The 27,640-nt window shown below is 44.4% G+C and overlaps 1 protein-coding gene and 1 pseudogene across 41 annotated transcripts in view; one reads left to right on the top strand and one right to left on the bottom strand.

The window, feature by feature from the left end:
• The window catches only part of Clip1 (CAP-GLY domain containing linker protein 1), a 106,813-nt gene that overhangs the window by 33,826 nt on the left and 45,347 nt on the right, over positions 1 to 27,640 (top strand). For 12 of the 41 annotated variants that reach the window (XM_030254711.1, XM_006530411.4, XM_006530409.4 and 9 more), the window contains exons 4-13: positions 2,816 to 2,940; positions 4,476 to 4,698; positions 8,165 to 8,362; positions 8,900 to 9,003; positions 10,227 to 10,287; positions 11,793 to 11,825; positions 15,503 to 15,607; positions 19,612 to 20,556; positions 23,371 to 23,487; positions 27,511 to 27,568. In XM_030254711.1, the coding sequence (XP_030110571.1) occupies positions 2,816 to 2,940; positions 4,476 to 4,698; positions 8,165 to 8,362; positions 8,900 to 9,003; positions 10,227 to 10,287; positions 11,793 to 11,825; positions 15,503 to 15,607; positions 19,612 to 20,556; positions 23,371 to 23,487; positions 27,511 to 27,568 (1,969 nt within the window). The remainder of the gene's footprint in view (positions 1 to 2,815; positions 2,941 to 4,475; positions 4,699 to 8,164; positions 8,363 to 8,899; positions 9,004 to 10,226; positions 10,288 to 11,792; positions 11,826 to 15,502; positions 15,608 to 19,611; positions 20,557 to 23,370; positions 23,488 to 27,510; positions 27,569 to 27,640) is intronic. The other 29 variants (NM_001291229.1, XM_006530419.4, XM_006530423.4 and 26 more) reach the window with 13 other exon arrangements.
• Gm24840 lies at positions 22,415 to 22,580 on the bottom strand (annotated as a pseudogene).

Raw genomic sequence — 27,640 nt, 5'->3', positions numbered from 1 at the left:
TGACACTGTAGCACTGAAAACCAAGCTTCAATGTGAGGGTTTTGTTTTCTTTTTGAGACAAGGTCTCACATATCCTGGATTGTCCTTATTATATAACCTAGGAAGACTTTGAACTTCTAAGCCTTTTGCCTCTACTTCCTGGGTACTGGATTACAGGTGTTGCTACCACACCTGCTTTATGTGGTTCTGGGGACCAAACCCAGGGATTTGTGTGCGCTAGGCAAGCACTCTACACCAGAGCTACACCCCCAGCCTTCAGTGTGAGTGTTAGTGTGCTCAGGCTATGTTGGGACCGCAGTGATAGAGAGTAGGAAATGAACCTAGGTGTCCACACTGCTTATCACTGGGTATGAAAAAATATTGTTATTTTATCTCAATAAAAATTACATTTATTTATTTTATGATTGTTTTGTCTGCATGTATGGATCCCCTGGAACTGAAGTTAGAAATGTTTGTGAGCTGCCATGTGGGAACCAATCCTAGATTCCCTCTGTATGTGCGACAAGTGTTCTTAAACACCAAGCCATCTCTCCAGCACCTACAGTGAAGTTTTTGGAAGAAAGAAAAAGGAAAAAAAAAAAAAAAACTAAGTTAAGCCCAGTAGTGCAAATCTCTACTCTGGCTGTTTATAAAGCCAGAATAGGAAGTTCAAAGCCTCGCAGATGCTGTGGCATACCTCTTTAGTCCTACCATGCAGAAGGCAAAGGCCTGTGAATCTCTGAGTTTGTGGGTAGCCTGGTCTACATGGTGAGCTGGTGAGTTCCAGGCCAGCCGGGACTACATAGTAAGATCCTGTCTAATAAAAAAAGTTCAACACAGCTGGGTGTGGTGGCGCACGCCTTTAATCCCAGCACTCGGGAGGCAGAGGCAGGCGGATTTCTGAGTTAGAGGCCAGCCTGGTCTACAGAGTGAGTTCCAGGACAGCCAGGGCTACACAGAGAAACCCTGTCTCGAAAAAAAACAAACAAACAAACAAAAAAGTTCAACACCTGCCTGTGGCACAGATGAGTTCAGTACGACTGGCACCTTAGTGAGAACCTGTCTCCAAAAGGGAAGAGAGGTAGGGCTGGAGAGTCGGCTCAGTGGTTAAGAGCACAGGCTGCTCTTCCGAAGGACCAGGGTTCACTTCCCAGCACCCAAGTGACAGCTCACGACTGTCTGTAACTCCAGTTCCAGGGGCTCTGCCATCCTCTCACAGACATACATGTAGGCCAAGCAGCACTGCACATAAAATAAAGATAAATAAACTAGTGAGACCCTGTGTCAGAAAGTGGGGAAAGGGCGGAGCTGGCGCTCGGTGGCATGTTTGCCCTGCAAGCACAAGGCCCCGTGTTCAGCCTCCATCCTTACACAAAGCTCAGGGAAGAGGGGAGAAGACAGAAAGCGGGTTCTGAAGAAGTGTGGTGGTAAAGAGAGTGAGTGCAGGCAGCGGTGATGCGGGTTGCTAAGCAGTAGTGATTAAAATGCTGTTGCCGTGTATGAACCTGGACTACGGCGCAGACGTGTGCTCTCACGTATGCATGAGAGAAAATATAGTAATGCCGATGATAACTCATGTTCAGCTATACATTAAAGTGGGTGGGAAAATATTTTAAAAGGATCTTCTTTGAGCACAGGTAAATGAAATTGTGAGGAGTGTTTTTTTTTTTTTAAAGATTTATTTATTTATTTAATGTATGTGAGTGCACTGTCGCTGTCTTCAGACACACTAGAAAAGGACATCAGATCTCATTACAGATGGTTGTGAGTTACCATATGGTTGCTGGGAATTGAACTCAGGACCTCTATAAGAGCAGTCAGTGCTCTTAATTGCTGAGCCATCTCTCCAGCCCAGGGGTGGTATTTTAAAACAGTTTTAAGGAGACAAAACCTTTATAGTGTAAAAACCGGTAGATTCAATCATTTTAAAGTATTTTAAATCCTCCGCCCCCTAGACAGAGCTTCTCTGTGTAGCCCTGAGACTCACTCTACAGACCAGGCAGGCCTCAAATTCAGGGATCCTCCTGCCTCTGCCTAAACTTAATATGTAACCCAGGATGGCTTTGAACTTCTAAAGCTCTTGCTTCCAGCTCCTGAGTGCTGAAATTAAAGGTGTACACCATCATGCCTGGTTAAAGTACTTAAAATTTCATTTGCCAATACAATTAGTGAACCCAAACCAAACACGTGGACTGTGTCTTTAAAATGCATACGCCACTGCGTTGAGGCAAAGTTAAGTATAAGGAAGTATCAGGAATGCAGACGCCATAGATGGGCTCTGCTTCCGTCTCATGTCGTTGGGTTTTCACTTTTATAGCAAATATTTATTTCCAACAGGAAAATCTGAAGTGATCAAGTATTTTTCTAAAAGTTATTTTATTCATTATTATTGTATATGTGTGTATTTGTGGGCACACACTTTGTGAAACTAGTTCTTCCCTTCCACATGTGTGTGAGTACCAGGGGTTAGATGGACGAGGTAGGCATGCATCCTGGGGCAGCAAGTGCTTTTACCTAAGCAGTCATCTTGCCGGCATATAACCAAGTGGTTTTTGTTGTTGTTGTTTTTAAGGACGGGAATATGTTTGTTAACAGTGTGAATGATTACACGTTATGCAGGGTGATTTATTGTTGCACTATCCCAGACATCATGTCCGTCAGGCAGTGTCTCTCAGTGTGGCTTCGGGACAGCTTGAGAAGAGCTCAGAAGACAAAGCAGAGGAGCTGCTGATGGGATGATGGGGTGCACCTCCTGTCATCTGTGTCATTTTGTTGGGACTACAAAGGCAGAAGCTATTGCAGTCATCTTAAGTCTCACCTTTTTTTCCTCTTGTAGGTTGGTGGCACTAAGGCTGGCGTAGTCCGCTTTCTTGGCGAGACCGACTTTGCCAAGGGGGAGTGGTGTGGTGTGGAGTTAGACGAGCCTTTGGGGAAGAACGATGGTGCTGTGGCCGGAACAAGGTTGGTCTGGAATTCTGGGACACTGTGTCTTCCTCTCACAGCTGTGTGCTCCAGCAGGGCTCACCAAGTGTGTGTACTAAGTGGGAACTGCTGTCTGAGGAGCCGTGCTTCTTGTTTTGTGAGACACTTTTAGCTTTTGGAACAGGCTGGCCTGGAACCTGTGTGACAATCTTCCTGCCCAACTCAGTCCTCCAAGTATCAGGGTTAAAGATATGATCTACTGTGACTGACTAGGAACTATATTTTTATTCTGTTTATCCTACCATTTATCTATCTATCTATCTATCTATCTATCTATCTATCTATCTATCTATCTATCTATAAGGGTCTCTGTGTAGTCATGGCTGTCCTGGCACTTGCTATGTAGACCAGCAGCCTCTATCTCACAGAGGTCAACCTGCTTTTGCCATCTAGTGCTGGGATTAAAGGTGTATTACCACCACACCTATTTTTTTTTCTTTCCTGAGATGCTAGTTTTTGTTTGGTTGGGTTTTTTCTGTCACCCTCCGTATGCGTGTGTATAAGTGTGCATGCCAGAGGACAACTTTGGGTGTCACCTTGAAGATTTCTCAGTGACCTAGTGTTTACCAGTTAGGCTAGATTGGCTGTCCATTGAGCACCACTGTGCCCAGCAAATATCATTTTCCTTCTGGCTTCATCAGGTACAGAGTTTGGGCAAAGAGAAGGTAACTGCCTTTGACAGGAAAGAAATGTAAAGTGCGTCTTCAAGATTGATAAGAGTCCCATCCTGGGCTAAGGGACTGACTGCCGAGCAGCCCCTCTGTTGTAAGAGCGCTCCGCTCCTACTCTGCCCTGGTAGTACTGATGGGACTCAGACAGCATAGGGATCTATGGGGGTTCCCCATCCTTTTTTCCAGGTCTCACATAGCCCATGGCTGCTTCTGAGCCCATGTTCCTCTTCATGGTTCAGGGGCTTGGATGTCAGGGTATGGAATCATGCCTGGCTGAGAATGCTTTGACACTGTCGGTGCGCTATGGGAGATGATACATTGTTATTCTTGGCATATAGTGTATTGATCTAGTTAACACTGACCTATAAACCATATATAGGTGTATGGACTTTAATCAGCGGAACATCATTCTTCATGGAGATAAAGATTAAATATCTCTCAATAAGCCATCAAGCCTTCTCACTGTTTTGTGTGTTTCCTGTGTATCGAAAACACCAAGTCCCCCACGTAAAGGCAAGCCTTTACCTCTGAGCCACATCCCCAGCCCCCAAGCCATTCTCTCCTGTTACTGAAACAGTGTCACAGTCTCTGCTATTCTCAGACAACTGACATTTTTAGTTGACTTAGGTGGCTCTGCCAGAGTCGGGGTCTTGTTTGATTTGTCTTGTTTTTCATGGCTGTAAGTGGGGGTCCCTAGGTGGCTAAACCTCTGCTTGCATTTATCACATAGTACAACGACTTCTATCCTTACATAACTTATGCACTCCGAGTTGGAAGAGTGTTTTTTACACCTGTCACTTTTTGTGATTAATTTGTATTTGTTCCTCTTCCTGCTCTCTGAAGGTATTTTCAGTGTCAACCCAAATATGGATTGTTCGCTCCTGTCCACAAAGTGACAAAGATTGGCTTCCCGTCTACTACCCCAGCCAAAGCCAAAGCCGCCGCTGTGAGGCGAGTGATGGCCGCCACGCCCGCCAGCCTGAAGCGAAGCCCTTCTGCCTCCTCCCTCAGCTCCATGAGCTCCGTGGCCTCCTCTGTGAGCAGCAAACCCAGCCGGACAGGACTAGTAAGCCCCCCTCCTCACTGCAGCGCCAGCCCACAGCCGGGCTCTGCTTCGCTTGTCTGTGCTCTCCGTGCTGCCCATAGCTGGTTGTGGGGGTCCCTGCAAGGCAGTTTTGAAAATGGAACTCCAGCAAGGACACGGGTTTTGAAATACGATTTTTTTTTCCCTGTGGCACTTTTATTCATAATAGCCTTAATGTATGCCAGTTCTTGAGAAACCTATATGACTACTATTTATTGTGTGAAATTACTTAGACCCAAATGACAGGGAAATTGGAGGGAATCCCAGTTGTCATGTTTGTAGGTCTCTTTCTCTTTAATTTCTAACAATTTTATGGACCAATGTATTTTGGGAGAACTTAATGCTTTATATCATCAGAGTGGACAGCTAATATGTGGAGTGTTCCTATGTGGGCCAGAGGATTCAGAGGGGGCCTTTGAAACTCAAAGATGCTGGGAAGGGCCATGTTTTGTTTTCTTCTTGTCTTTCTCCCGGTCCTTTCTCTCTCCTCCTTTCTCCACTTGGAGCATTGAAAAGTGGAATTGCGGGGGAGTTACATACCACTGTGGTCTTTCTGTTAATATGGTGTATTATATCAGAAGTGTCAGCAAAAGTCTACTCCCACCTGAATTCAGGACCCGGGCTCTTTGATGGTGACCTTGTGGCAACAGTTAGTTAGATGGTGACTCCAGCCCAGGGTTCCCAGTCCTTGATCTCATTCACCTTCTGTGGCATCATGGTCAGGAAGAGAAAGGAGGGGGATGAAGTGTCTCAGTGGCTGAGATGCCCCTCTGCTGGCCAGCTGCAGCTTCTTCCTTGTACACACGGGTAAAGTATTTACCTCTCCGACTGTTTGAGTTTGCATCTTCACAGTACAATTTTAAAAAAGGTCACAGGACCAGTGGAATGGAGGTGAGGATCAAAGCCTTGTTCTGAAAGGCTCAGCACATCCCAAGATAGGCATCTGCTCTGCTGTTGTAGGCTGGGTCTGCTCTGAGGCACTCTTTCCTTGAGTAACTTTCATCTTCTTGTAAATTATGTCCATTGCTTTGGGGAGCACCAGGCCCTCCCTGTGCCCTCCAGTCTCCCCTACTAACATTTAGCAAACAAGTTCTGATTTCTCATAGCTCACCTCACTTACTGAAGACAGTTGTCAAATAGATACATCTCTTTATCTGTTTCTCGGTGTGTTTATGTGGGAATAGCTATAGTTTCTAATAAAAATGACTGGAAGAGTGTAACAGGGACATAAAATAATGTGCTCTTGACCTATTCCTGAGAGGTGTATTTCTGTCCAAGGAAAGTAGAAATGGAAAAGTTATTTTTTTGAATATTCATTTATATGTGTGTATGCATGTGGGTGTGAGTCAGATGCTTTGGAGCTGGCATTTGTGGGACACTGGTTTCTTAGCTGGGTGCTTAGAGTCAAAATTCTGATCCTCATACTCTGACAGCAAGCACTCTTAGCCACTGAGCCGTGTGTCCAGGTCCCAAGACAAGTGAGTATTTCAAATGAATTCTTCAGTAACTATAGTGTCTTACCATTAGGGAATATGCTCCCGTTGGGCTCTGCGCATCTTCTTGAGCCTTGGAATTGTGCTCAACATCACCGGGACCTTCATTCCCTGTGCTGCTCTGATTGGTGCATAGTGTTTGTGTTTTGTCTTCACAACTGCCAATACCCAGCTCTGCAGACAGGGTGCCGTTCAGTGGAGTGGGTTACAGGCTGAGGCTGAAACTGAAGTGCCTCATCTAGTCATTGCGTGTCCAACGGCTACCTCTGCATTTCTTTGGAATTTTACACATCCTTTAGTGTCCCCGTGCACTTTCAGGGCCCCTGAGGCATAGCTACTCACAGGATTGGTGACTTCATACTTAATTTACTTAACCATGCAGCAAAGAGGAAAAGCTGGTCTAATGTTAGAAAGAGAGGCATGGAATCTGCTCTCAACATGTTTCAGTAATTCAAGAAATTCCACAGAACGAGCCACAAAAGGTGGTGTGGGTTTGATTGGATTCCTTTGCTCTCATAGTCATCAGATTGGTGGATTTTTAATTGATGAAGATGCTCCCTGAGGAGGTGAGGGCTCGGTAGACTGACAGGGAGCACTCAGGGAGCACTCGGGGAGCACTCAGGGAGCACCCCGGTGACAAATGATGCTTTGTTTGCAGAAGAAGCAAAGGCTGAATTGATCTGGAGCCAGCAGCTAAGTCAAGGCCATGGGCAAATATTTGCCAAGGATGGGGCCATATCCAGACACCCACCCAGCCTGCAGAGCCGGACGGAGCCTGCAGAGAGGAATTGTCAGTCACTTTACCCAGTTACCTGCCGCCATTTATGCGGGTTCATTTCCTCTGGGTTTAATGTGGCTGTTAGCTTCCAGATAGAGGTGGATGTGAACCAACAGAGATTAGTAGATGTCAAGAAGACACATTCTTTCTCAGCATCTCCTAGATTTTGTCTCTGCCATTTCCTGTCTTCCTGTCTTCTTTCTTTTCTTCCTTCCTGTCTCCCTGATGCCCTGTCCTCTTCTTCCCACTTACCATTTCTTTTTCTCCATAGGTTTCTCCTCTCCTCTCCTCTCCTCTCCTCTCCTCTCCTCCCCTCCCCTCCCCTCCTCTCCCCTCCCCTCCCCTCCCCTCCCCTCCCCTCCCCTCCCCTCCCCTCCCCTCCCCTCTCTTTTCCTTGTGTGTGTATCTGTCTGTCTGTCCATCTCTGACTGATTGTCCTAACTTAGACTTCCCCTCTTATGTTTTATAATTATCTAGTGATTGGGATTCAGGTCCTAGAAGCCAGGTTCCAGTGTGATACCACCCGTTTTTCCTTTGCAAAGGAAGATGAAAAAGATGCTGACAAGAATCCAACTGTTCATCGGTTGAGAAGATGGGACTCCTAGGGCGATGTTTTCATTTCTTAGTGAGGTTTGGGAGCTTTAAAAGCTCTCAGCTTTAAGACCAAGAACCAAATGTTTGGCCAGATGTCATCACCAGAAGACAACCATAGCTCAGGCTGGAGGAGTTTAAAGAACCTTGGGATGTTTTGCTTTGTTTCGTTTTGAGATGGTCTTACTCTGTAGCCAGGCTGGCTTCCAGCTCACGGGCAGTCCTCCTGCCTCAGCCTCTGGAGTCCTGGGGTTACAGGTGTGAGCCACTTTAGAGAAACTTTTAAGATGGGTTTTGTGAAAACTGTCAAGATTCCTACAGACTTTGTCAGCTGTGCTCAGAGCGCCCATGTTTAAACTACATATTCATCTTCTAAATGTCTTCTGAACTTCGCTGTGAGCTTGTTTATCCATGCTTTTTATGAAGTCTTACTTTCTTGGTGAGAACTTTGCCTAAAATTTTACAAACCCACAAGCTGGGGCAGCACTTTTGCTTTGCCTAGGAGATGTGTGCTACGCATGCGCTGTTCGAGCCGTTCCTCCCGGACAGCACCATCGTCCTTGACTTCTCTGACTTTCCTTTGCAGTTGACTGAAACCTCCTCCCGCTACGCCCGCAAGATCTCGGGCACCACTGCCCTCCAGGAGGCGCTGAAGGAGAAGCAGCAGCACATTGAGCAGCTGCTGGCTGAGCGGGACCTGGAGCGGGCCGAGGTGGCCAAGGCTACCAGCCACGTGGGGGAAATAGAGCAGGAGCTAGCCCTGGCCCGAGATGGGCATGACCAGGTGAAGACTGGTGTCGATCTTGTGATGATCTATGGTGATGGTTTCCAAACTGAGTGATGAGGTTTAAAAGAGTGCCTGGCATTCGGAGCCAGGGTGTTGGTTGGATTTGAACATAGGAAATGAGTGTCTGAGCTTGTTGAAAAGCTGTGGTGTGGGTGCCAGTTTCCGTCATCACGAAGTTTTGTTCTTCTCGATTTTACCGTAGCCATTTGGTCTTTATGTCTAGGCTTTGAGGCTGGCTGTATTAACTGCTCATTACTGGGGCCTTAGTGATCACAGGTGGTGTTTGTAGATCATTACTGACACGTTTCAGTATTGGAAAAGATGAGGCTTGTCTTACTGTTGCCCTCTGTTGCTGTATGCTGTGGGATGGGGTTTTGTTTTGTCATCTAGTTTCCAGGAAAGTTGCCAGGAATAACCTACCAAGATAGAAAGCACTAGACTGTATCCAGAGCGATGCTCGCCCATTGTGGTCTCATTTATCGATATGTATTTGGAGGTATCCTGGGCTACTCACTGACATCCTTGCTTCCCCAGCATGTCCTGGAACTAGAGGCCAAGATGGACCAGCTACGGACCATGGTGGAAGCTGCTGACAGGGAGAAAGTGGAGCTGCTCAACCAGCTGGAAGAGGAGAAGAGGTGAGCCTGAGTGTGGCGATGTCAGCCAGAGGCAGGGCTGCCCAGCAGAAGCTGAGCTCTGCTGTGTGAAGAGGCTGTGCTGTGACGTAACTTTTCCAGGAAGCCTGGTATCCTCTAGACATGACTTGATTAGCAGATGTTTACTATCATTGAATGCTTGTCCTGAGAATCGCTTTACTCAGCATTACCAAAGGAAATCCCAGCCAGTTTCACTACTTATTAGCCTTTAAGAAGAACCTTATCCCCGAGAAAGCTGGGCTTAATTGGAAAACAGGGTAAGAACAGTTGGAGTTATTCAGGTCAATATGAACACACGTGCTAAATGATGTGAGATAGACACAGAGAGCTTGGCTTTTCACAAGGAGCTGTCCTTCCTCCCTCCCTGTCTCCCTCCCTCCAAAGACTGAACCTACAGACTTCTTGACAAGCACACCACCACAGCCAGTGCCCCAGCCCTTCTGTTATCCTATTTTAAAAGTCTTGCAAAGTGGGCTGGACTGGCTCGGAACTCATGACCCTCTTGGTTCAGCCCCACAAATAGTTAGAATTGTGGGTCTGCACCATTAGGCCCGTAATCATCAGATGAAGAAGCACTAGGCATAGGATGTGCTCACATCCAAAAAGTAAACCTACAAACCTGTGGAGGGTGGTGTATACCTGCGTTACAGCGTGCAGGAGGGCAGGAGGATATACTCTCTCTCTCTCCCTCTCTCCCGTCTCTCCCGTCTCTCCCTCTCTCCCTCTCACCCTCTCTCCCTCTCTCTCTCTCTCTCTCTCTCTCTCTCTCTCTCTCTCTCCCTCTCCCTCTCTCCCCCTCTCCCCCTCTCTCTCTCTTTCTCACACACAGTAGAATTTATACATGTATAATCTGTAACCTATTTCTTTGGTAAGCAAGTGTTTTCCTTTAAGGCCAAAATTATTTTGATTGATTGACCCATTCTGGTGGTATATGTGGCCAAGGGAAAAAAAGTTTTTGTTTCTTGGTTTTCAGTTTCTTTTTGCTTCATGTTCTCTAGAGTTGTTACCTAGATAAAAGTTTGGAATTTCTAGATAATTACAGCCCTGCTTTTCTACACCAGTGTCCTAAAGATAGTTTTCTGCGTCTCTAAGGTGTGCGCTTGCATTGCTGTCCTGAGTTCACCAGGGTGTTGCTCATGCTTGCGCTGTGCGGTGAGGTGGTCCTTAGAACTTTCCTCAGTGCCTTGTTTGGTTTTATCCCACAGGAAGGTTGAGGACCTTCAGTTCCGAGTTGAAGAAGAATCAATTACCAAAGGCGATCTTGAGGTAAACCCTTCCAAATCTTTAAAGCCTTTATGAATGCCAGTATTGGGAAATAAGAGTGACACGCTGGGCCCGTTAATCCTTGTCAGAGCAGTCTGTCAAGAGGATGGCGGGCGTCCTGCCTTGGCCCACTTTGGGTTGTACTGAGGTGATGGCCTGGTCCTTGAGCCTGGGATTGTGGTAATCACGTGGCAAATTACGATGCTCATAACTCTTCTCATGCTGCAAAATTAGAAGCTATGAACTGGACTTAATGAAGTCATAAATCCGGCAGTGTGTCCTCAAGGCAGTCTTAGGGAAGGCTCCTCTGTCCCTCTGGTGTTGGAAAGAGCATTTTAAAAGAGCTTAACTTCAACACAATCACACTTAACAAAGCATTTTTGCTGCGGTTCAGCTCTGTCCTTTAGTGAAGCAGAATAAATCCTTTATAGCCCTATAAAAGTCAATGGTGTGTTCTCATACATTATTTTGTTCTTTTGGGACCAGGATTTAGATAGTTGCTTTTTAAAGTAATGTTTCATGAGCAAAAACCAGGAGCAATGTATGCCACTTCTCTGACATATTTGAAAGTCAGCAGTTTTCCTATAATAATAGGTTTCTTATCTTCCCAACAATTACTCATAGTAGTTTGGAATTACACATTGCTATTAAATGATTTTGCTGCTTTGAAGCCACTGCCATATATATGACAAAAATAAATGATTAACTTTTCAAAATTTGAAGATTCTATAAGAGTTCTTTATAGCATTTTCGTAAAATCTGCACGTGTCTATACAGTTTTCGAATTTTGGGGAGGAGCTAGAGACATGGCCTGACTATGTAGCTCTAGTCAGCCTGGCACTCACAGAGCAAAATCAGGCTGGCCTCAGATTTATAGCAATCTGCCTTTGCCTCCCAAGTGCTGAGATTACAGCCATGCACCATCACGTCCAGCAGAAGGTGTGTGCGTGTGTGTGTGTGTGTATAATATAATATAATATATATATGTATAATATATATTATGATATATATAATATATAATATGATATTTTTTTGCCACCATCAAGATTTTGGAGTCTGTTGGCTTAAATTTTAGGTGTCCTCCCAGACGATTTTGTTTTCCTTGCAAACAAATGTATGCTTATAGTCAATAAAGAATAAAGAAAAAATTTTCTGAATTCTAATTTTATAAGGTCTAGACTTTAATAGCTTCTTAATAATTTAATAGAAACCTTCTTCACTCATTTCACATATAGTCACATCCTGTAGTTGACTTTTGTGTTGTCATCCATTTAAAAACACCCCAAAGTCTCATCAGAAGTTTCATCTCATCATCTAATTCATAAGAATTACCGCCTCTGGGGTTTGGGAAAGACTAAGATAGTTACATTAGCAGTAGGCCAGTATAGTCTGTCTGATAAACTTACTAGAAATTAATCAAAGTTATATTGAAACCCTAACACAGATTGAAACTTTAGTTGAATCTCTTTTTGTTGTTGTTTACTTTTTTTTTATTTTTTTACTGATAGCAAAAGAGCCCGATTTCTGAAGATCCCGAGAATGTAAGAGGGCACTTAACTGTGTGGATATTTCCCTTAACACAGATTGATTCCAGATTAAAATGCTTATTGATACACTCAAATACTAACCGCATAATCTGACCTTGGGACTTTTCCCGTAGTATTTCTATGCATGTGACTTTCAAAGCAAATGCATTTGTATCTTTAAGAAACCGTATGCAATGACTAAGCTCTGTGGATTCTTTTGTTACTGATAGGAAAATATTTAAAGTTTTGCTGAAAAGAAAAGAAATTGTCTGAGGGTGTGGCCTCCTTCACCCCATTCATAATGTTTTCTAGTTTGGGTAGACACCTGAGGAAAGCATAAAACACCTTAGATGGAGGGGCTGTAGAAATGCTGGACACTTCCCAAGCAGCCGGACCTTCTGTTTGCTTTTGTGTGTTCTCCCAATGCAGCTGATAAACCCAAGCTTCCCTTCCTGGCTGTGGTATTTCCCCTCCTGTCTGCAAGTAGAGGCCATCATCCTCCCTGAATATACAGGGTAGTCTAGGTTGTTTTCACCGAGGGAGCTTTCCCTAGCAGCAGTGCTGCTGTGTGGTGCTGGCTCTCCCTCTTCTTACAAACTGCCAAAGAGGCCTCCAGAGCACCAATTCTTGTACCCACTGGCAGCTGTGCTGCCAGTGTAGAAGACCCAAAACTGTTAGCTTTGATTTACAGGCTCAAAAGAACAAAATTGAAACAAAGAATTTTTTTTTTTTTTAACTTCTTACCATCTATTGAGCTGAAATAGAGACCTCACATTGACATTTTGATGAGGGGTTCCTTTTTGCGAAGCTACTTCAGTGATCTGGGTCTCTTTCTTCTCTCCCTCCAGAGCAGGTTTCGCTGCCTCCAGTGTCAGTGTGCATGGGACCTCCTCCTGCCTCTCTGTGCGCTTCTCGAAAGGCCTTTGCTCTTCTTCCAAGCCCTGTCCCAGGACTTTCCTCTTGGGATACCACACCTCAGTCTCAGAAGCAGTGATTTGAATGGGCTGCCCTGTTCAGTGTCAGGTTTTTACCACAGGCTGTGGCATGGAGGTGAATCACTGGCGCCCTTGCTACTGACAGGTGAAAGTCCACTGTGGAGCACCCCTTCTATAAGGGAGCACGGGGGCTTGCTGCACTCAGCTGGAAGGTCTGAACAGAGGGAATAGTACATAGACGTTCTCTCTCTCTTTTTTTAAAAAGATAGGGTCTCACTCTGTAGCCCAGGCTAGCCTTAAACCTGTGGTGATCCTCCTGCCTCAGGCTGCTCAGTGCTAGAATTGCAAGTGAGAGCCACTTCTTTCCTTTTCCTTTTCCTTTTCCTTTTCCCTTTCCCTTTCCCTTTCCCTTTCCCTTTCCCTTTCCCTTTCCCTTTCCCTTTCCCTTTCCCTTTCCCTTTCCCTTTCCCTTCCCCTCCCCTCCCCTCCCCTCCCCTCTCCTCCTTCCTTCCTTCCTTCCTTCCTTCCTTCCTTCCTCTTCTTTTTTTTTTTTTAAATAGGCTCTGGCTATGTAATCTAGGCTGGCCAAGAACTTGCAATATAGCCTGGCCTCCTCCTCTTGATTTTCCTGTCTCTGCTTCCTCAGGTGCTGGGACTATATAGGCTTGCCTTGAAATGCCTGGCTGGATATTTGTTTTTTATCTGCACATAGTGAGTGACCAGAGGACGCCTACTTCATGGTCAAAGGAATAGGAGACCATTTTCTTTGACTGCGTCCTTTAGTGTGAATTCCTGAAGCTTTGTGGGTCTGGATTAAATTGTTTGCTTGTACAAAGAGAGTATTGAACAGTTTCTCTCTACAGCATATGTTGATGCAGGGGACCATTAGGTTTTGAAATGTATCTCATTATCTCACAGAGTATAGAGAGTGTAGGTGAAGAATGTAAAGGAAAAAATGTCTTCTGTCTGATTCCAGGAGGCAGAGGCAGGAGGATATCTTTGAGCTCTAGACCAGCCTGCTCTACAGAGTTTCAGGCCAGCCAAGCCCGTATGATGATACCCTGTCGCAAGAAATGTTTTCTGTTGTCCTTTTTAATGTCCTATGGTAGTTGTTTATGTCTCAGAGTGACCTTAATGTATCAAAGACACCAGAGTACCAGAGGACATGTCCAAGGCTTTGGTTTTCTCCTTAAGCTTGGTGCTACTTTGTTACAGCCTTTCTGTCAAATTCTCCTGACTGATAGACGTCTTACGTTAGCTCTTACAGCATCAGTCACTTGCTGCAGTGACAGTTGGGTCAGAGAGATGGTGGAGGAGGCTCCTTGAGACCAATGTCATGATCATTTCAAGTGGAGCAAGATTCAGCCACACTTGAGTCTGTTAGGCAGAGAGATCGTCCTAGGTCCCAGCCAGGTGACTGACTGGATAGGAAGTCACCACAATGGTGTGGTTTCCAGGTCCCACTCGCCCTGAGATCCCAGCAGTTCTCTCAGCATAATTGTGTTGCCATCCTTTCTTACCTTATGAGCTGGTAAAGAACAAATTCATTTAAGAATAAAAACAAGTCCCTTATATCTGGAGTTTAACTGTCCTCTTGTCTGATCTCCTTAATTGGCTTGTTTCAGAGGGAGATCTTTACTAAACACTGGCTTTGTAATCTCAAACCCTCCCCTCTCCTCCACAGAGAGTTAAGCCTTTGAGAATTCCCAGTTGGGAGGAAGTTAGTTTCTGTGGCCTTGCTCTGCTGTAGAGAACCTCACCAGAAAGCATCACCCACTTCTGCAGACACCACTGCTGGGTGCCTTGGCACTGGCTTCTAGAGCCTGTTTTATTTGTTCATTTATATATAATTATTTTCTGAGACACGGTCTTATCCTATAGCTCAGCCCTCAAACTCACTGTGTTAGCCCAGGCTAGCCAAATATTTGCCGCAATCCTCCTACCTCAGGCTCAAAAGCACTGGGATTATAGGCTTAAGCCACTGTAGGCTAAAGCCACCATAGGCAGCCCAGATTCTTTTTTTTCTTTTTTTTTTTTTAGATTTATTTATTTATTACATATGTATACACTGTAGCTGTCTTCAGACACTCCAGAAGATGGCAACAGATTTTTGTTACGGATGGTTGTGAGCCACCATGTGGTTGCTGGGATTTGAACTCAGGACCTTTGGAAGAGCACTCAGTGCTCTCACCAGCCGGCTTTTATTACACATTATTTGCCAGGCCCAGCAGTCTGCTCTGAGGGCCTCCTGAGTGCTTGAAGACTGTGGCATCGTCTTCCCCATCCATCGTGAAAGGGTGATGATCTTTCTGAGGGCCAAGCAGCCTTGTGAAGTCCCTGAGTCAGCGACATACACTTTAGTGTCAAGTAGCCATTGTGGGGGAGGGGAGATGATAGTTAGGGGGGGTATTAACTATGCTAATTTGTGCTGATAAACTTCACTTATCAAGATAACATATCTTTGGCTGCATGCATCTGAAACTTCATCCTGCCTCATGTGTCCTCCATGTTTTTCTTTCTCAACAGACTAGCTCCTGCCCTGCTCCTGCCTCCCTCCTCTGTTCATAGTGCCCGCCCTCACTCCCTCCGTCCCTGGCAGCTCCATCCTCTTTCTCCTTGTTACTCTTTCTGTTTGTCCCATGGCAGAAAATACTGGTGGCTCGGCCTGCATGCCGCTCTCTCTCTCTCTCCTCTCCTCTCGTGCTGGCATGTGATGGTGGCACTGTGTGTTCTTCTCCTCTTCCCTTTTACTAACAGACGCAGACCAAACTGGAGCATGCCCGCACTAAGGAGCTTGAACAGAGCCTGCTCTTTGAAAAGACCAAAGCTGACAAACTCCAGAGGGAGTTAGAAGACACTAGGGTAATGGCTTTCACTATTTCCTGAAGCAGCGTCACGAGTGTGAGTGGTGGACACGTCGGGCGACAGGCGACTGGCCTGCTGTCAGTCTGAGCCTTGACCCAGTGGTTCAGCCTGAGTTTGGTCTCAGTACTGCTCAGGTATTGGGGAGCATAGAGTGATGAGCAGGTTGTAAAGCATTTTGTCAAAAGTAAACTTACCCGAAATCAAGATCAGAAGCCTTCTACCATATAAACTCCATGGGTCTCTACAGCAGGACTTGAGTTGTCCTTCAGTTCTCCTATTCCTAGTTACTGGGTTTTCTAAATAATTTATGCTTTTTCCTGCCTTTGCCCTGGCTTGCTGGGAAAAAGAAATGGAAACATTAGCTCATTTTTTTTTTTAAATGAGAATTGAACTTTGACCCCTATTATCTTTTTCTTTTTCTCCACTCACTTCTCCCCTCAATGGCTGAACTTACATCTCCTTCCTTTCTGACACTAGATTAAAATCTCAGCGATTAGGAAGGTCAGATGTGTGGGGGAAAGAATGACTTCTTTTGGGGCCAGGGCTTCGGCCCTCTTGTAATTGTTTATATATTAAAGCACCTATCGAGTTGCCATGTCACTCATTCTACGTGCTTTGTAAATATTATTCAACTTTTTCATCATCCTTGGAAGTAGATTGTATTATTATTGCCTTTTCTGTCGACTTTTGCAGAAAGTTTAAGGTTTCACAGCTAATAATATAATAATAGAGGAGCCAGAAGTGCCTTTTAGGTCATTTGGCTCCAGATTCTGTCCTCATAATTACTATAGGAATCTTTTGATTTGTGTTAAAAGAAATAATCAGAATCACTCACATGTAAAAAATAATAAATATACATATGTATATTCATATATGTACCTGTAAAATCATGTTTGACCATGATTGGCCTTTAAAATGTCAAAAATTACTTTGCATCTATCTGATCAAATTTGTTACCCTGACTTTTCTTTGGAATCAATAGTATTTGTAGAAATTTCTTCTGGTGTGAAATCACTGATGTAAAAATCTAGACAATGAATAACCTCCCTTTTCTCAGTCACATCCCTTAGTTTTCTAATGAAGAGGAAAGGGTAGCGAGAGAGCGCACTTGTCAGGGGTCTGCTTTGCAAGCCCGAGGACCTGGGGTTAGTCCTCGGAATCCATGTTTAAAAAGGCCGGACATTGCGGTTCATGCTTGTAATGCCAGCCCTGGGGAAGCAGAGACAGGCTTCCTGAAGCTTTCTGGCCAGCTAGCCAGGCCTGTCTACTTGGTAAACTTGAAGCCAGTGAGAGACCATGTTTCAAAAACACACGAAAGAGCCCAAGGAAAGTCACTTGAGGTTGTCATCTGGCTAATATGTGTACTTGTGGACATATTCACATATATACAGCCACACAAACCTATGCACAGACAAGCAGGTCTTCAAATCAAAGAATAAATGAGTCAATAAATAAAGCTGGGCATAGTGGCTCATACCTGTAATCCTAGCCCCTGGGAGGCCGAGACAGGAGAATTACCCTGCCTGAAAAAAACAAAAGCAAAAAGAAAACGGTTCCACTTGGCCTCAGAAATGAACATGTATTTGGTAAGAAAAAGAAAAAAGAAAAAAAAGAAAGATGGAGAAAAGAGTAGGTACTACTTTGGTGCGAAAGACTTGCTCTGGGAAATCCAAAGGACTTAGGAGACAGAGGCCCTTGATATAACTGAAGTAAGGGAATACACATTTTTTTTACTTCTGAATTCTTCTCCCATGTCTTAGACAGCAAACAGATGCAATGTTTTCTGGTTTTGTACTAAGGTATCCCTTTAGAGCCATTTCGAATTAGAGTTTACAGCCATCTGTAACAAACAATGTCTTCTGTTGGCCCTCACTCCTACTTTGCCACATGTGAAAAGAACCAGTGGTCCACCGGCTTCTCCCATCACCTGCAGTCCTTTTCAGGAGGCATTTTAGAATTCCTCCCTAGCCTCCTTATACCCAGCTCACCTGGGGCGGTAGAAATCCGAGCACGAATAAGAAGCAGTTGCTGGCTTTTATGGCCATAAACCGGCAGGAGAATTGTGACTGAGGGCAAATGCTGGGAAATTTCAAATAGAAGTGTCAGAATGCCACACAGAGAGCCACCACCCTATTGCTTTTTACTTGGTGTTCTCTGAATTTGACAGTTCCATTGTGACCGGGAACGGACCTACCGGTAGACTTTGGTTTATTTATGCTATGATCTTGTGGCAAAGGGCTTCATTGATGTTTTATATATTAGTTGTAAGAAATTGATGGACCTCTCCTCCCTAGAGACCGGAATATAAATGAATTAACGTGTTTAATCTGAGACATTTATATAACTGCAAAGGCCCACAGCTGTAGTCAGTTCCATAATAGCTAGTGACTGTGTGGTGCCTCCCTCCTTCTTTCCTCTTGGACATTTATATTGCTGAGCATCACAACATGCCGGGGCAAACATAGGAAGCAGAGGACACTTGTCCTGTGTTTTCTGTCCCTATCCAATGTGGGCAGGAATCTGAAAGTAGGAAGAGGCTGGTTCTTGAAATCTGGGACCACTGGTATTTTAAAACTGCTTGTATTCCCTTCTACTTCCCAGGTTAGTTAAATGATCTTTATGTCCTTAGATACCACTTTCCACATATTTTTTGTTCCAAACTGAGAGCCTAGGAAATAGCAGTAGAAAAAAAAATGTTTGTAGGATGAAAAGGCACAAGATGACGAAGTATTTTTTCCCCTAACTCTGGAGTATTTATTTTTTAAAACCCCAGAGCTCAGATAGGATCAAAGTATGTGGAGGTAGCAAGTGTGCAGCTTAGATGTACATTCTTCTCGTGTGTGCACTCATGCTGAGAACCACTGGGTTAGGGAAACAAGATGCAAACATCAGAGTGCAGACACAATTAAAAAAGCCACAAAGGGGTCTGTGTGCGGGAGGCTAATGTATAACTACTACAGGTAAGTGAAGTTTTAGTGACAGCTACAAAGTCAGTACATTTTCTCCCTTATCCAACGGGGTGTTTTAGTCTACAGTCAATACATTGCTCACTGAAACATGGGGAATTTCAGACCTTGTATATCTGCTATCTCTCAGATGTAGAGTGCAAGCCACATAAACAGAATCTTAAGTTTCTGATTGATAACTACATGAAAAGTTACTGGTGAAATTAATTTGAATAGTATATAAAACCCAGTCTGTTTAAAATGTTATTTTATCATACAATGACTATGAAAATCTTAAGATATTTTATGTCTGTTTCTCTCTGAGTTTTCTTTTTTCTTTTTTTAAGATTTATTTATTACATTTATATGAGTGCCCTGTAGCTGTTTTCACACACACCAGAAGAGGGCATCAGATCCCATTACAGTGGTTGTGAGCCACCACGTGGTTGCTGGAAATTGAACTCAGGACCTCTGGAAGAGGAGTCAGTGCTCTTAACCGCTGAGCCATCTCTCCAGCCCTCTCTCTGAGTTTTCAAATCCTGATTTGTGTCTCATGGCACGGCTTGCTTTAGATGAGACACCTGTGGCTAATGACTGTGTGCACAGTGGGCTTGAATCGCTCCTCAGGTGGAGTAGCACCTAAAGCGCTCCTGAAAGCAGTCTGGGTAAAGGCAACAGAACAAACTGACCAAATGAGCAGTCTTGCTTCCAGGAGGCAGGCAGATTACTGAATCTCTTATTTGGAAGCTACTGTCTCTGTTAACTTCTTATCAGTTAATGAGAACTTCCAGTTTAAGCTTCCTTAGAGTTGAGACAGATATTGTTGGAGTGAGATAAACTCAATATCCACGTGAGACTTCAGCACGGTAGGAGTTTGTTGACGATTATAGTAATTATGCAGTAGAGTTTCCGGAATTGAGCTTAAGCCATTATCTCCCTGTGCGAGCCCGAGACGTTCACCCTTACATGTGATAGGCGGGCTCTGCTTGACTCTGGGTGTTTGGTAAATAAGGAAAATCATCAGTGCTCTCTGTCTCTTATGACCGCTGTTAATAGGTGGCTACCGTCTCAGAAAAGTCCCGAATAATGGAACTAGAAAAGGACCTAGCATTGAGAGCACAGGAAGTAGCTGAGCTCCGAAGAAGGCTAGAGTCCAGTAAACCTCCTGGGGATGTGGATATGTCTCTCTCCCTTTTGCAAGAAATAAGTGCTTTGCAAGAAAAGCTAGAAGCCATCCATACTGACCACCAGGGCGAGATGACTTCTTTGAAGGAACACTTCGGAGCTCGAGAGGAGGCGTTTCAGAAGGAGATCAAGGCTCTGCACACGGCCACTGAGAAGCTTTCCAAAGAGAACGAGTCCCTGAGAAGCAAGCTCGACCACGCTAATAAGGAGAACTCCGATGTGATAGCTCTATGGAAGTCCAAACTGGAGACCGCCATAGCATCCCACCAGCAGGCAATGGAGGAGCTGAAGGTGTCCTTTAGCAAAGGCATTGGAACGGACTCCGCTGAATTTGCTGAGTTAAAGACACAGATAGAGAGACTGAGACTAGATTACCAGCACGAAATAGAAAGTTTACAGAGTAAACAGGACTCTGAGCGGTCTGCTCATGCTAAAGAGATGGAGACCATGCAGGCCAAGCTGATGAAGATCATTAAAGAGAAGGAGGACAGCCTGGAGGCCGTCAAAGCGAGACTGGACAGTGCAGAAGACCAGCACCTAGTGGAAATGGAGGACACGCTAAACAAACTGCAGGAGGCGGAGATTAAGGTAAAGGAGCTAGAGGTTCTGCAGGCCAAGTACACTGAACAAAGCGAGGTCATTGGTAATTTTACATCGCAGCTCAGTGCTGTCAAAGAAAAGCTCTTGGATCTTGATGCGCTTCGGAAAGCCAATTCCGAAGGTAAACTGGAGCTCGAGACACTTAGACAGCAGCTTGAGGGAGCTGAAAAGCAGATTAAAAACTTAGAGACTGAAAGGAACGCTGAAAGTAGCAAGGTTTGTATTGGTATCTCCCATCCTTTTTTTCCCCCTTTTTCATTTGTTATTTTCATTGTTTGTTACTTTTAAGTTGAAGTCATTCATCTCCAAAACGCCTGATCTAACGTGAGCTGTGTGGTGCATCCACTCGAGTAGAATACTCTCTGAGGCTCTCAAGTGTGGCTTCTTCCGAGGAGAGCAGAGCAAGTAATGGCCAGCCGTGTGAATTTTAGTTTCCTATTATTTGGAAACTTTATCTGCTACTTTATCTCCTGGCCATGATGTAAACTCCTATTTAAGCTTATACTCTCTGTTTAAAATAGAGCTGACTTCCTAAAACAGTGATGTAAGGTTTAAGGGGGGGGGGGCTGAGGAGGAGGGAGGGAAGAAGGGAGACAGACACACAGACACACAGACACACGCTCAGGCTGGGCCTGGTAGTACATGCATATAATAAATACTTAGAATGATAAGGCAGGAAGTTTGCCAGTCCAGTTCCAGGCCAGCCTGGACTACATAAAGAGACCCTGTCAAAACAAAACAGAAACAATCAACCAAAACAAAAACCACACTGTAAGTTTATTTATTCCCTTTCTGCCCGCATCATTCCCTGGCTTATAGGGTTATTTCTGTATTAAAGTAGAACATGAGCTCTGGAGAGCTTCTTAACTGCTGTAGGAGTCAGCATGCTGTGCTAAGTAGTGCTCTCACCAAGTTAGGCCAGGAGCCCAGAGCTATTTGCATTGTTACCGTACTTTTATGCCACAATGAAGAATCCCATTGTGATAAGACGCGACCAAGACTACTTATAGAGGGAGGAGCTTATCCGGAAGTTGTAGTTCAGAGGGTGTGAGTCCCATGATCACCCTGGCAGGAGCTTGGCAGCAGGTAGGCAGAGGTGGTGCTGGAGCACGAGCTCCGTGAGCATGGGTTGAATGAGAGACTTTGAAACCTCAAAGCGTGCCCCCACCCCCCATCTATCATATACCACCTCTAACAAGGCCACTTCCTAATCCCTTTCAAAGTTTCACCAACTGGGGATTAGGTAGTCAATATATATGATCCTGTGGGGCCATGCTCATTCCAACCACCATACCATCTAACCTTTGCTTTCTGGAGGTGGCAAGAAAACTGAGGCTGGGTCTCACTGTGTACCCCAAGCTGCCCTTAAGTTCCTGGTCCTTTTGACTTTTCCTCTCAAGCGCTGAGATTACAACATGTCTCACTATGTCCCTGTCCCTTGTGGGCTTTATTTTTGTTATTTGTTTGTTTGTTTGTTTGTTTAATACAGGGTCTCACTTTGTAGCCCAGGTTGGCCTAGAGTTGGCTTTATAGCCTACGCTGGCCTTGAGTTCTCAGTGGTCCTCGTATTTTGGTCTTCCAAGTACTGGGATTACAACAGACATGCCTCCCCTCCTGGGGCTGTTCCTTTTTGTGTGTTGTTTGGGGAGTTGGGAGACTAGACAAGTGTGTTGTTTGTCAAGGATTAGGAAACTAAAGCGTCCACATTTCCTGTTATCCAGCCCTGTCAAATGTCAGCCTCAGTTCCCCAAGATACTCTTCCCCAGTCCTGCCCCCAGTGGAGGCTCTGGGACTGATGATGAACGGCTTTTGTGGAAGAAGCTGTTCTATTGACAAAGAAGAAAGGGCTGTGGTAGCTAAATGAGGACATGAAGACAGATGAACAGCAAAAGTCTGCTAAGTAACTGTACTTGAAAATAAGCTAGCTATAGGAAAAGTCTCTCTAAGGTGGTTCTGAAGGAGCAATAATAAAAAGCAAGTTAGCTAGAATAGAGTATTGGGCTGATCATTGGGTCACCCTTTTGCATAAGGATTTAGTGAAAGCTGAGTTCTGACGGCTGTCCACTGGATCTTTAAAGGAAACTTTGAAATATTTTAAGCACACAAATTTACAGAACAATGTAAACTACCAGTACAATGTGCCCAGGGCCTGTCTGTGCTACAAACAGGCCCTACCACTTTTTTTAAACTGATAAGAACAGATACTACACTTGATCTTAGCCAAAAGGCCGAGAAGCGATCTACCACTTTTTTTAAATTCAGAAATGAACTTTACCAGGTAGCTCATTGAGGACGTAAATGCAGCACTGCCTTCTTTAGACCGAGATGGTTTTCAAATTTAGGGATAGAAGAGTAGTATATTTTGACCTTTTAAAAATAACCATCAGAACAGGGTGGTGGCGGCACACCTTTAGTGCCAGCACTGGGGAGGCAGAGGCAGACAACTCTCTGAGTTCCAGGCCAGCCCGGTCTACACAGCAAGTTCTGGGACAGCCAGGGCTACACAGAGAAACCCTGCCTTGACAAAGGGAAAAAAAAAAGAAAAACCATTAGAAGGTGGAGAGGCGCTCAGCAGTTAAGCATTGCCTGCTGCTGTTGAGGAGGAGCCAGGCTTGGTGTCTCGTTCCAGGGGATCCGACCCTGTCTTTTGGCGAGCTTCTGCACATATATGATGTACATAAACCTACAGGCGAGCACACACACACACACACACACACACATACAAATACAATTAACGTAACTTACTTACTTACAACACGCCTTAGCTAGGCATGTTGGCACACAGAGTTTGAGGCCATGCAGGTCTACATAGAGAGTTCCAGGACAAACAGGGGCAGTCATACCTACAGCTTTTTGTTTGAAAAGTCACAAAGCGAGAAACGACAAAAACCCCTCGTTCCAGTATTGTTTTGTTGTGTTTCTCATTATTATTATTATTATTATTTTACCATTTTATTTTTCCTTATCATTCTTTTTTGTTTCTTTTCTTTTGTTCCATTTGCTCATGTACCATGTAACTCGGTGTGTTAGGCTAATAGCATTACCAAAGAGCTCCAGGAGAAAGAGCTAGTGCTCACTGGTCTGCAGGACAGTTTGAATCAAGTCAATCAAGTGAAGGAGACTTTGGAGAAAGAACTTCAGACTTTGGTAAGTACCTGGCAGATGGAGTCTGAATCTCAGCCTTCCTGGCCTTTTCCTGTTTAAAGGAACATTCTCCATTTAAAAACAAAACAAATCAAAACACTGCAGTTATTTCTCTACTTCTTCAAAAATATGGAGTTAAATTGAGTATATTAGCAGCTTGCTAATTACCTCCAGGAGAACTGTATCAAATGGAACTAGTAAAGGGAGGTGTTATTTTTCTTTTTTCTTTCTTTGTTCTTTTTAAATGCTCCCTTTTCTCCAGTGAAGCAGTGCCTGGCAATTATTGGCAGCTTAGTTTTACAAAACACAGAGACGCATCTTTCTTCCCAGGCACATCCAGCTCGGTCAGATCTCACTAGGAAGTATTTCCTATTACCCCCACCCCCCACCCCCACCCCCCCCCCTTCAGCATCTCCTTCCTGACCCTGGGCAGCGGCTGTACAGCTCTTTAGTGCCCTCTATTGGCGAGGTGTTCTATCGGCTTGAACTGTCTCTGGGTTGTATTCTGCCTTAGGAAATTGTATTTCCATTCGTAGGTTTTCTCTTAATTGCAAATTGTGTAATGGTACAAGGCTTTAATCGCAGCCCTCAGGAGGCAGAGGCCGACAGACTTTGAGATCCAGGCCAGTCTTGTCTACATACCAAACTTCAGACCATCCAAGGCCACAAAATAAGACCCTGTCTCAAAACAAACAAACACCAAACCAACTAATGCTCCAAAATAAACAAATCTTTTCACCCTCCCTCCCTCTTTCTTTGCCTTTTACACCATAGTTTGACCTTAATGGAGGGTAATAATTATGGACAGTCGCCATGGTACCTATGGGGGAGCTTTGGAGAGCCTAGGTAGTTGTCAGGAGCCTGGTCCCAGCTGCTCCACGGTTCCCTGTCACTGTGCCCTTTCACTGCTCACACTGGTGAAGATCATTTCTTCTGTGAGTGTCTGTGCCTTTTTTTTTTTCCATTTTTCCTTTCTGAAACAATGTTTCTCTGTTTCTGATCTGAAACTCACTCAGCTGTGTAGTCCAGGCTGTCCTTTAACACATAGCAATCCTACTGCTTCAGCCTTCTGAATGCTGGGATTATAGGCATGAGCTCAAATTCCTACTTTTAGAACAAGATTTTTTTAATTATATGTATGCATTTGCATTTATGGGTGGTGTGTGCACATTGACACACCTGTGGAGGTCAAAAGAGGGTGTCAGATATCCTAGAGTTGGAGTTACAGGTGGCTGTGGGCTTTCTGCAGTGGGTGCTGGTATCTAAACTTGGGTCCTCTGCAAAAAGCAGTAAGCACGAGCCCTCGTGACCACTGAGTCATCTCTCCAGCCCCAAATTTCTCCTTTTAAAAATAGCTATGCCGGGCGTGGTGGCGCATGCCTTTAATCCCAGCACTTGGGAGGCAGAGGCTGGTGGATTTCTGAGTTCGAGGCCAGCCTGGTCTACAAAGTGAGTTCCAGGACAGCCAGGGCTACAGAGAAACCCTGTCTTGAAAAACCAAAAAAAAAAAAAAAAAAAAAAAAAAAAAGCTATATTATTCAACACCAATTCAATGTAAATTTAAATTACTATGTTTAGTCCATTTTAAGTGCTCAGTTAGTTATTTACAAAAAGTTCTGTTGGATAGTTCTGGTATATAATAAACGTGGTGCATTTTAGGGTAAAATGGCCTGAGAATCTCTCATTCATATATATATATACATACACACACACACACACATATATATATATATGAATATATATATATTTCTTTTTAAAATAAGGTTTCTCTTTGTAGCTCCAGCTGGCCTGGAACATACTATGTAGATCAGGCTGGCCTTGACCTCACAGAGATACACCTGCCTCTACCCTCTGAGTGCCAACTCTAAGGGCATGTGCCATCACGTCTGGCTATTTCCTGATTTGGAGTCCTTTAAGTAAATGTTTCAGGGGCTGGCGACGTGGTAAAAGGAGCTCATTAGACAGAGATGTCGGCCTGAAGACCTGAGTTCGAGCCCTAGGCCCCTCAGCGTAGGAGGAGAGAACTGCTGCAGCAAGTTGTCTTCTGACTTTCACATGCTCACTCTGGGACATGTGCCCATACATGTGCACACAAATACAAAAATAGATAAATGTAATTTAAAAACAAAGGAAATAGGATCGAAGAGATGGCTCAGTGGTTAAAAGCAGTTGTTGCTCTTTTAGAAGACTAGAATTCAGTTCCCAGCATCCATGTCGGACAGCTTACAGCCATCAGTAACTCCAGTACCAGAGGATTTGACACTCGCCTCTGGCCTCCGGGGGCACTGCACACACTTAAGTGCACATACCTACATACACACCTACACATCATTAAAAATGATAAATTTTTTTGAGACAGGGTTTCTCTGTATAATCCTGACTGTTCTAGAACTTGCTCTGAAGTCAAGGTGGCCACAAATTCAGAGATTCAACTGCCTGTCTCCCCGATGCTGGGGTTAAAGGCATGCGCCATCATGCCTAGTGTAACAATAAAGCTTTAATAATGTTTCGAGTACCACATTCTGCTGCCCTCTCTTCTAAAACTCCAAGAGTTAATTTTTTTTAATTTGTTTTGCTTTGTTTAAAATAATGTAAGATGTTCCTCTCCATGCTGTTTGAGGAACAGGTGCCACCCGATGCCTAGCTTTGTGAGCCACACAGATGGGCACCCTGTAGGCTTTGCTGGCTTACAGCTCACGTGCTCAGCTTTTTTTTTTTTTTTTTGATTTATTTATTTTATGTATATGAGTACACACTGTAGTTGTACAGATGGTTGTGAGCCTTCATGTGATTGTTGGGAATTGAACTTAGGACCTCTGCTTGCTCTGGCCAACCCCACTTGCTCCGGCCCAAAGATTTATTTATTATTATAAGTTCACTATAGCTGTCTTCAAACGCACCAGAAGAGGGTATCATATCTCATTATAGGTGGTTGTGAGCCACCATGTGGTTGCTGGGATTTGAACTCAGTACCTTTGGAAGAGCAGTAGGTGCTCTTAAACACTGAACCATCTCACCAGCTCACGTGCTCAGCTTTTAATAGTCTCTGTTGGAGATACTCATTCAAAAAAAAAAAAAAACAACAACTCTCCTGGGGATGCTGGCAGGATAGCTCAGTGGCTAAGAGCACTGGCTGCACTTGCAGAGGATCTGGGTTTCTGTTCACAGCACCCACGTGGTGCCTCACAACCGTTGGTAACTCCAGTTCCAGGAGATCTGACATCCATTTCTGTGTATCTGATGTCCTGCGTGTGCACCAGGCATGTATGCATTGCGCATGCATGTATACATTGCACAGGCACACATACAGTGTATAGGCAGACATGCAGGCAAAACACCCATACACATAAAGTCAAATAAATCTTTAAAAAGATCTCTGTTAATGCCACCTCAAAATCTATCTCAGGGAAACCAGGAGAGCTCCTTTATCTTAGTTTGTTGCCACGTTGAGAACAGACCTTAAGTAGAAGGTGACAGATGGAGCGGTTCTGCCTAAAACATTGCTGATGCAGATATTAGGCTTGAGGTTCGTTCTGGTTTTTCTGGTTACTATGAGGGGAAAAACAGAACTCTACTTATTGTTCAGGCAGATTTCTTTGTTTTCCTTTTCCTGTTTCTTTTTCTTTTTTTTCTTTTTTCTTCCTCTTCTTCTTGTACTGGGGATTCAACCTAGGGCTTTGCCCTTGCTAGGCAAGAACTCTACCACTGAGCCACATCCCAAAACCTCTGGCAGGTTTCAGAGAAAAAGGCAGCTCTTAGAGGGTTGATTATGACAAGCATGTTCCTGCAACACACGTATAAATGTGAATGTATAGACTTAGATATATGTGCCTGGATGTACAATTGGGTACAGATATACATGCACACACAGTGCAAACCTCACTCGTGTGCATGTACATGTGTAGAATGCACGTGAGTCTTAATGAAGCTAGGTACAAGATGCATGTAGCATTGTAACTGATATGCACGTTTAGTCTTTGTCCCCTAAAGTCCTGGTATCATGAATATCTGGTTCTTTTTCTCTAGAAAGAAAAGTTTGCCAGTACTTCAGAGGAGGCGGTCTCTGCTCAGACAAGGATGCAAGGTATGTCTCACTGAAGTACGAGCAGAAAGTTTTAGGATAGGTCATTAGTGGGGCTAGGGGCTGGCTTTGGGT

The sequence above is a fragment of the Mus musculus genome, chromosome 5 (genome assembly GCF_000001635.26).
Source record: "Mus musculus strain C57BL/6J chromosome 5, GRCm38.p6 C57BL/6J".
Taxonomy (NCBI): domain Eukaryota; kingdom Metazoa; phylum Chordata; class Mammalia; order Rodentia; family Muridae; genus Mus; species Mus musculus.
The sequence above is the reverse complement of the archived record's forward strand: the minus strand, read 5'-3'. Positions and strand labels throughout refer to the sequence as shown.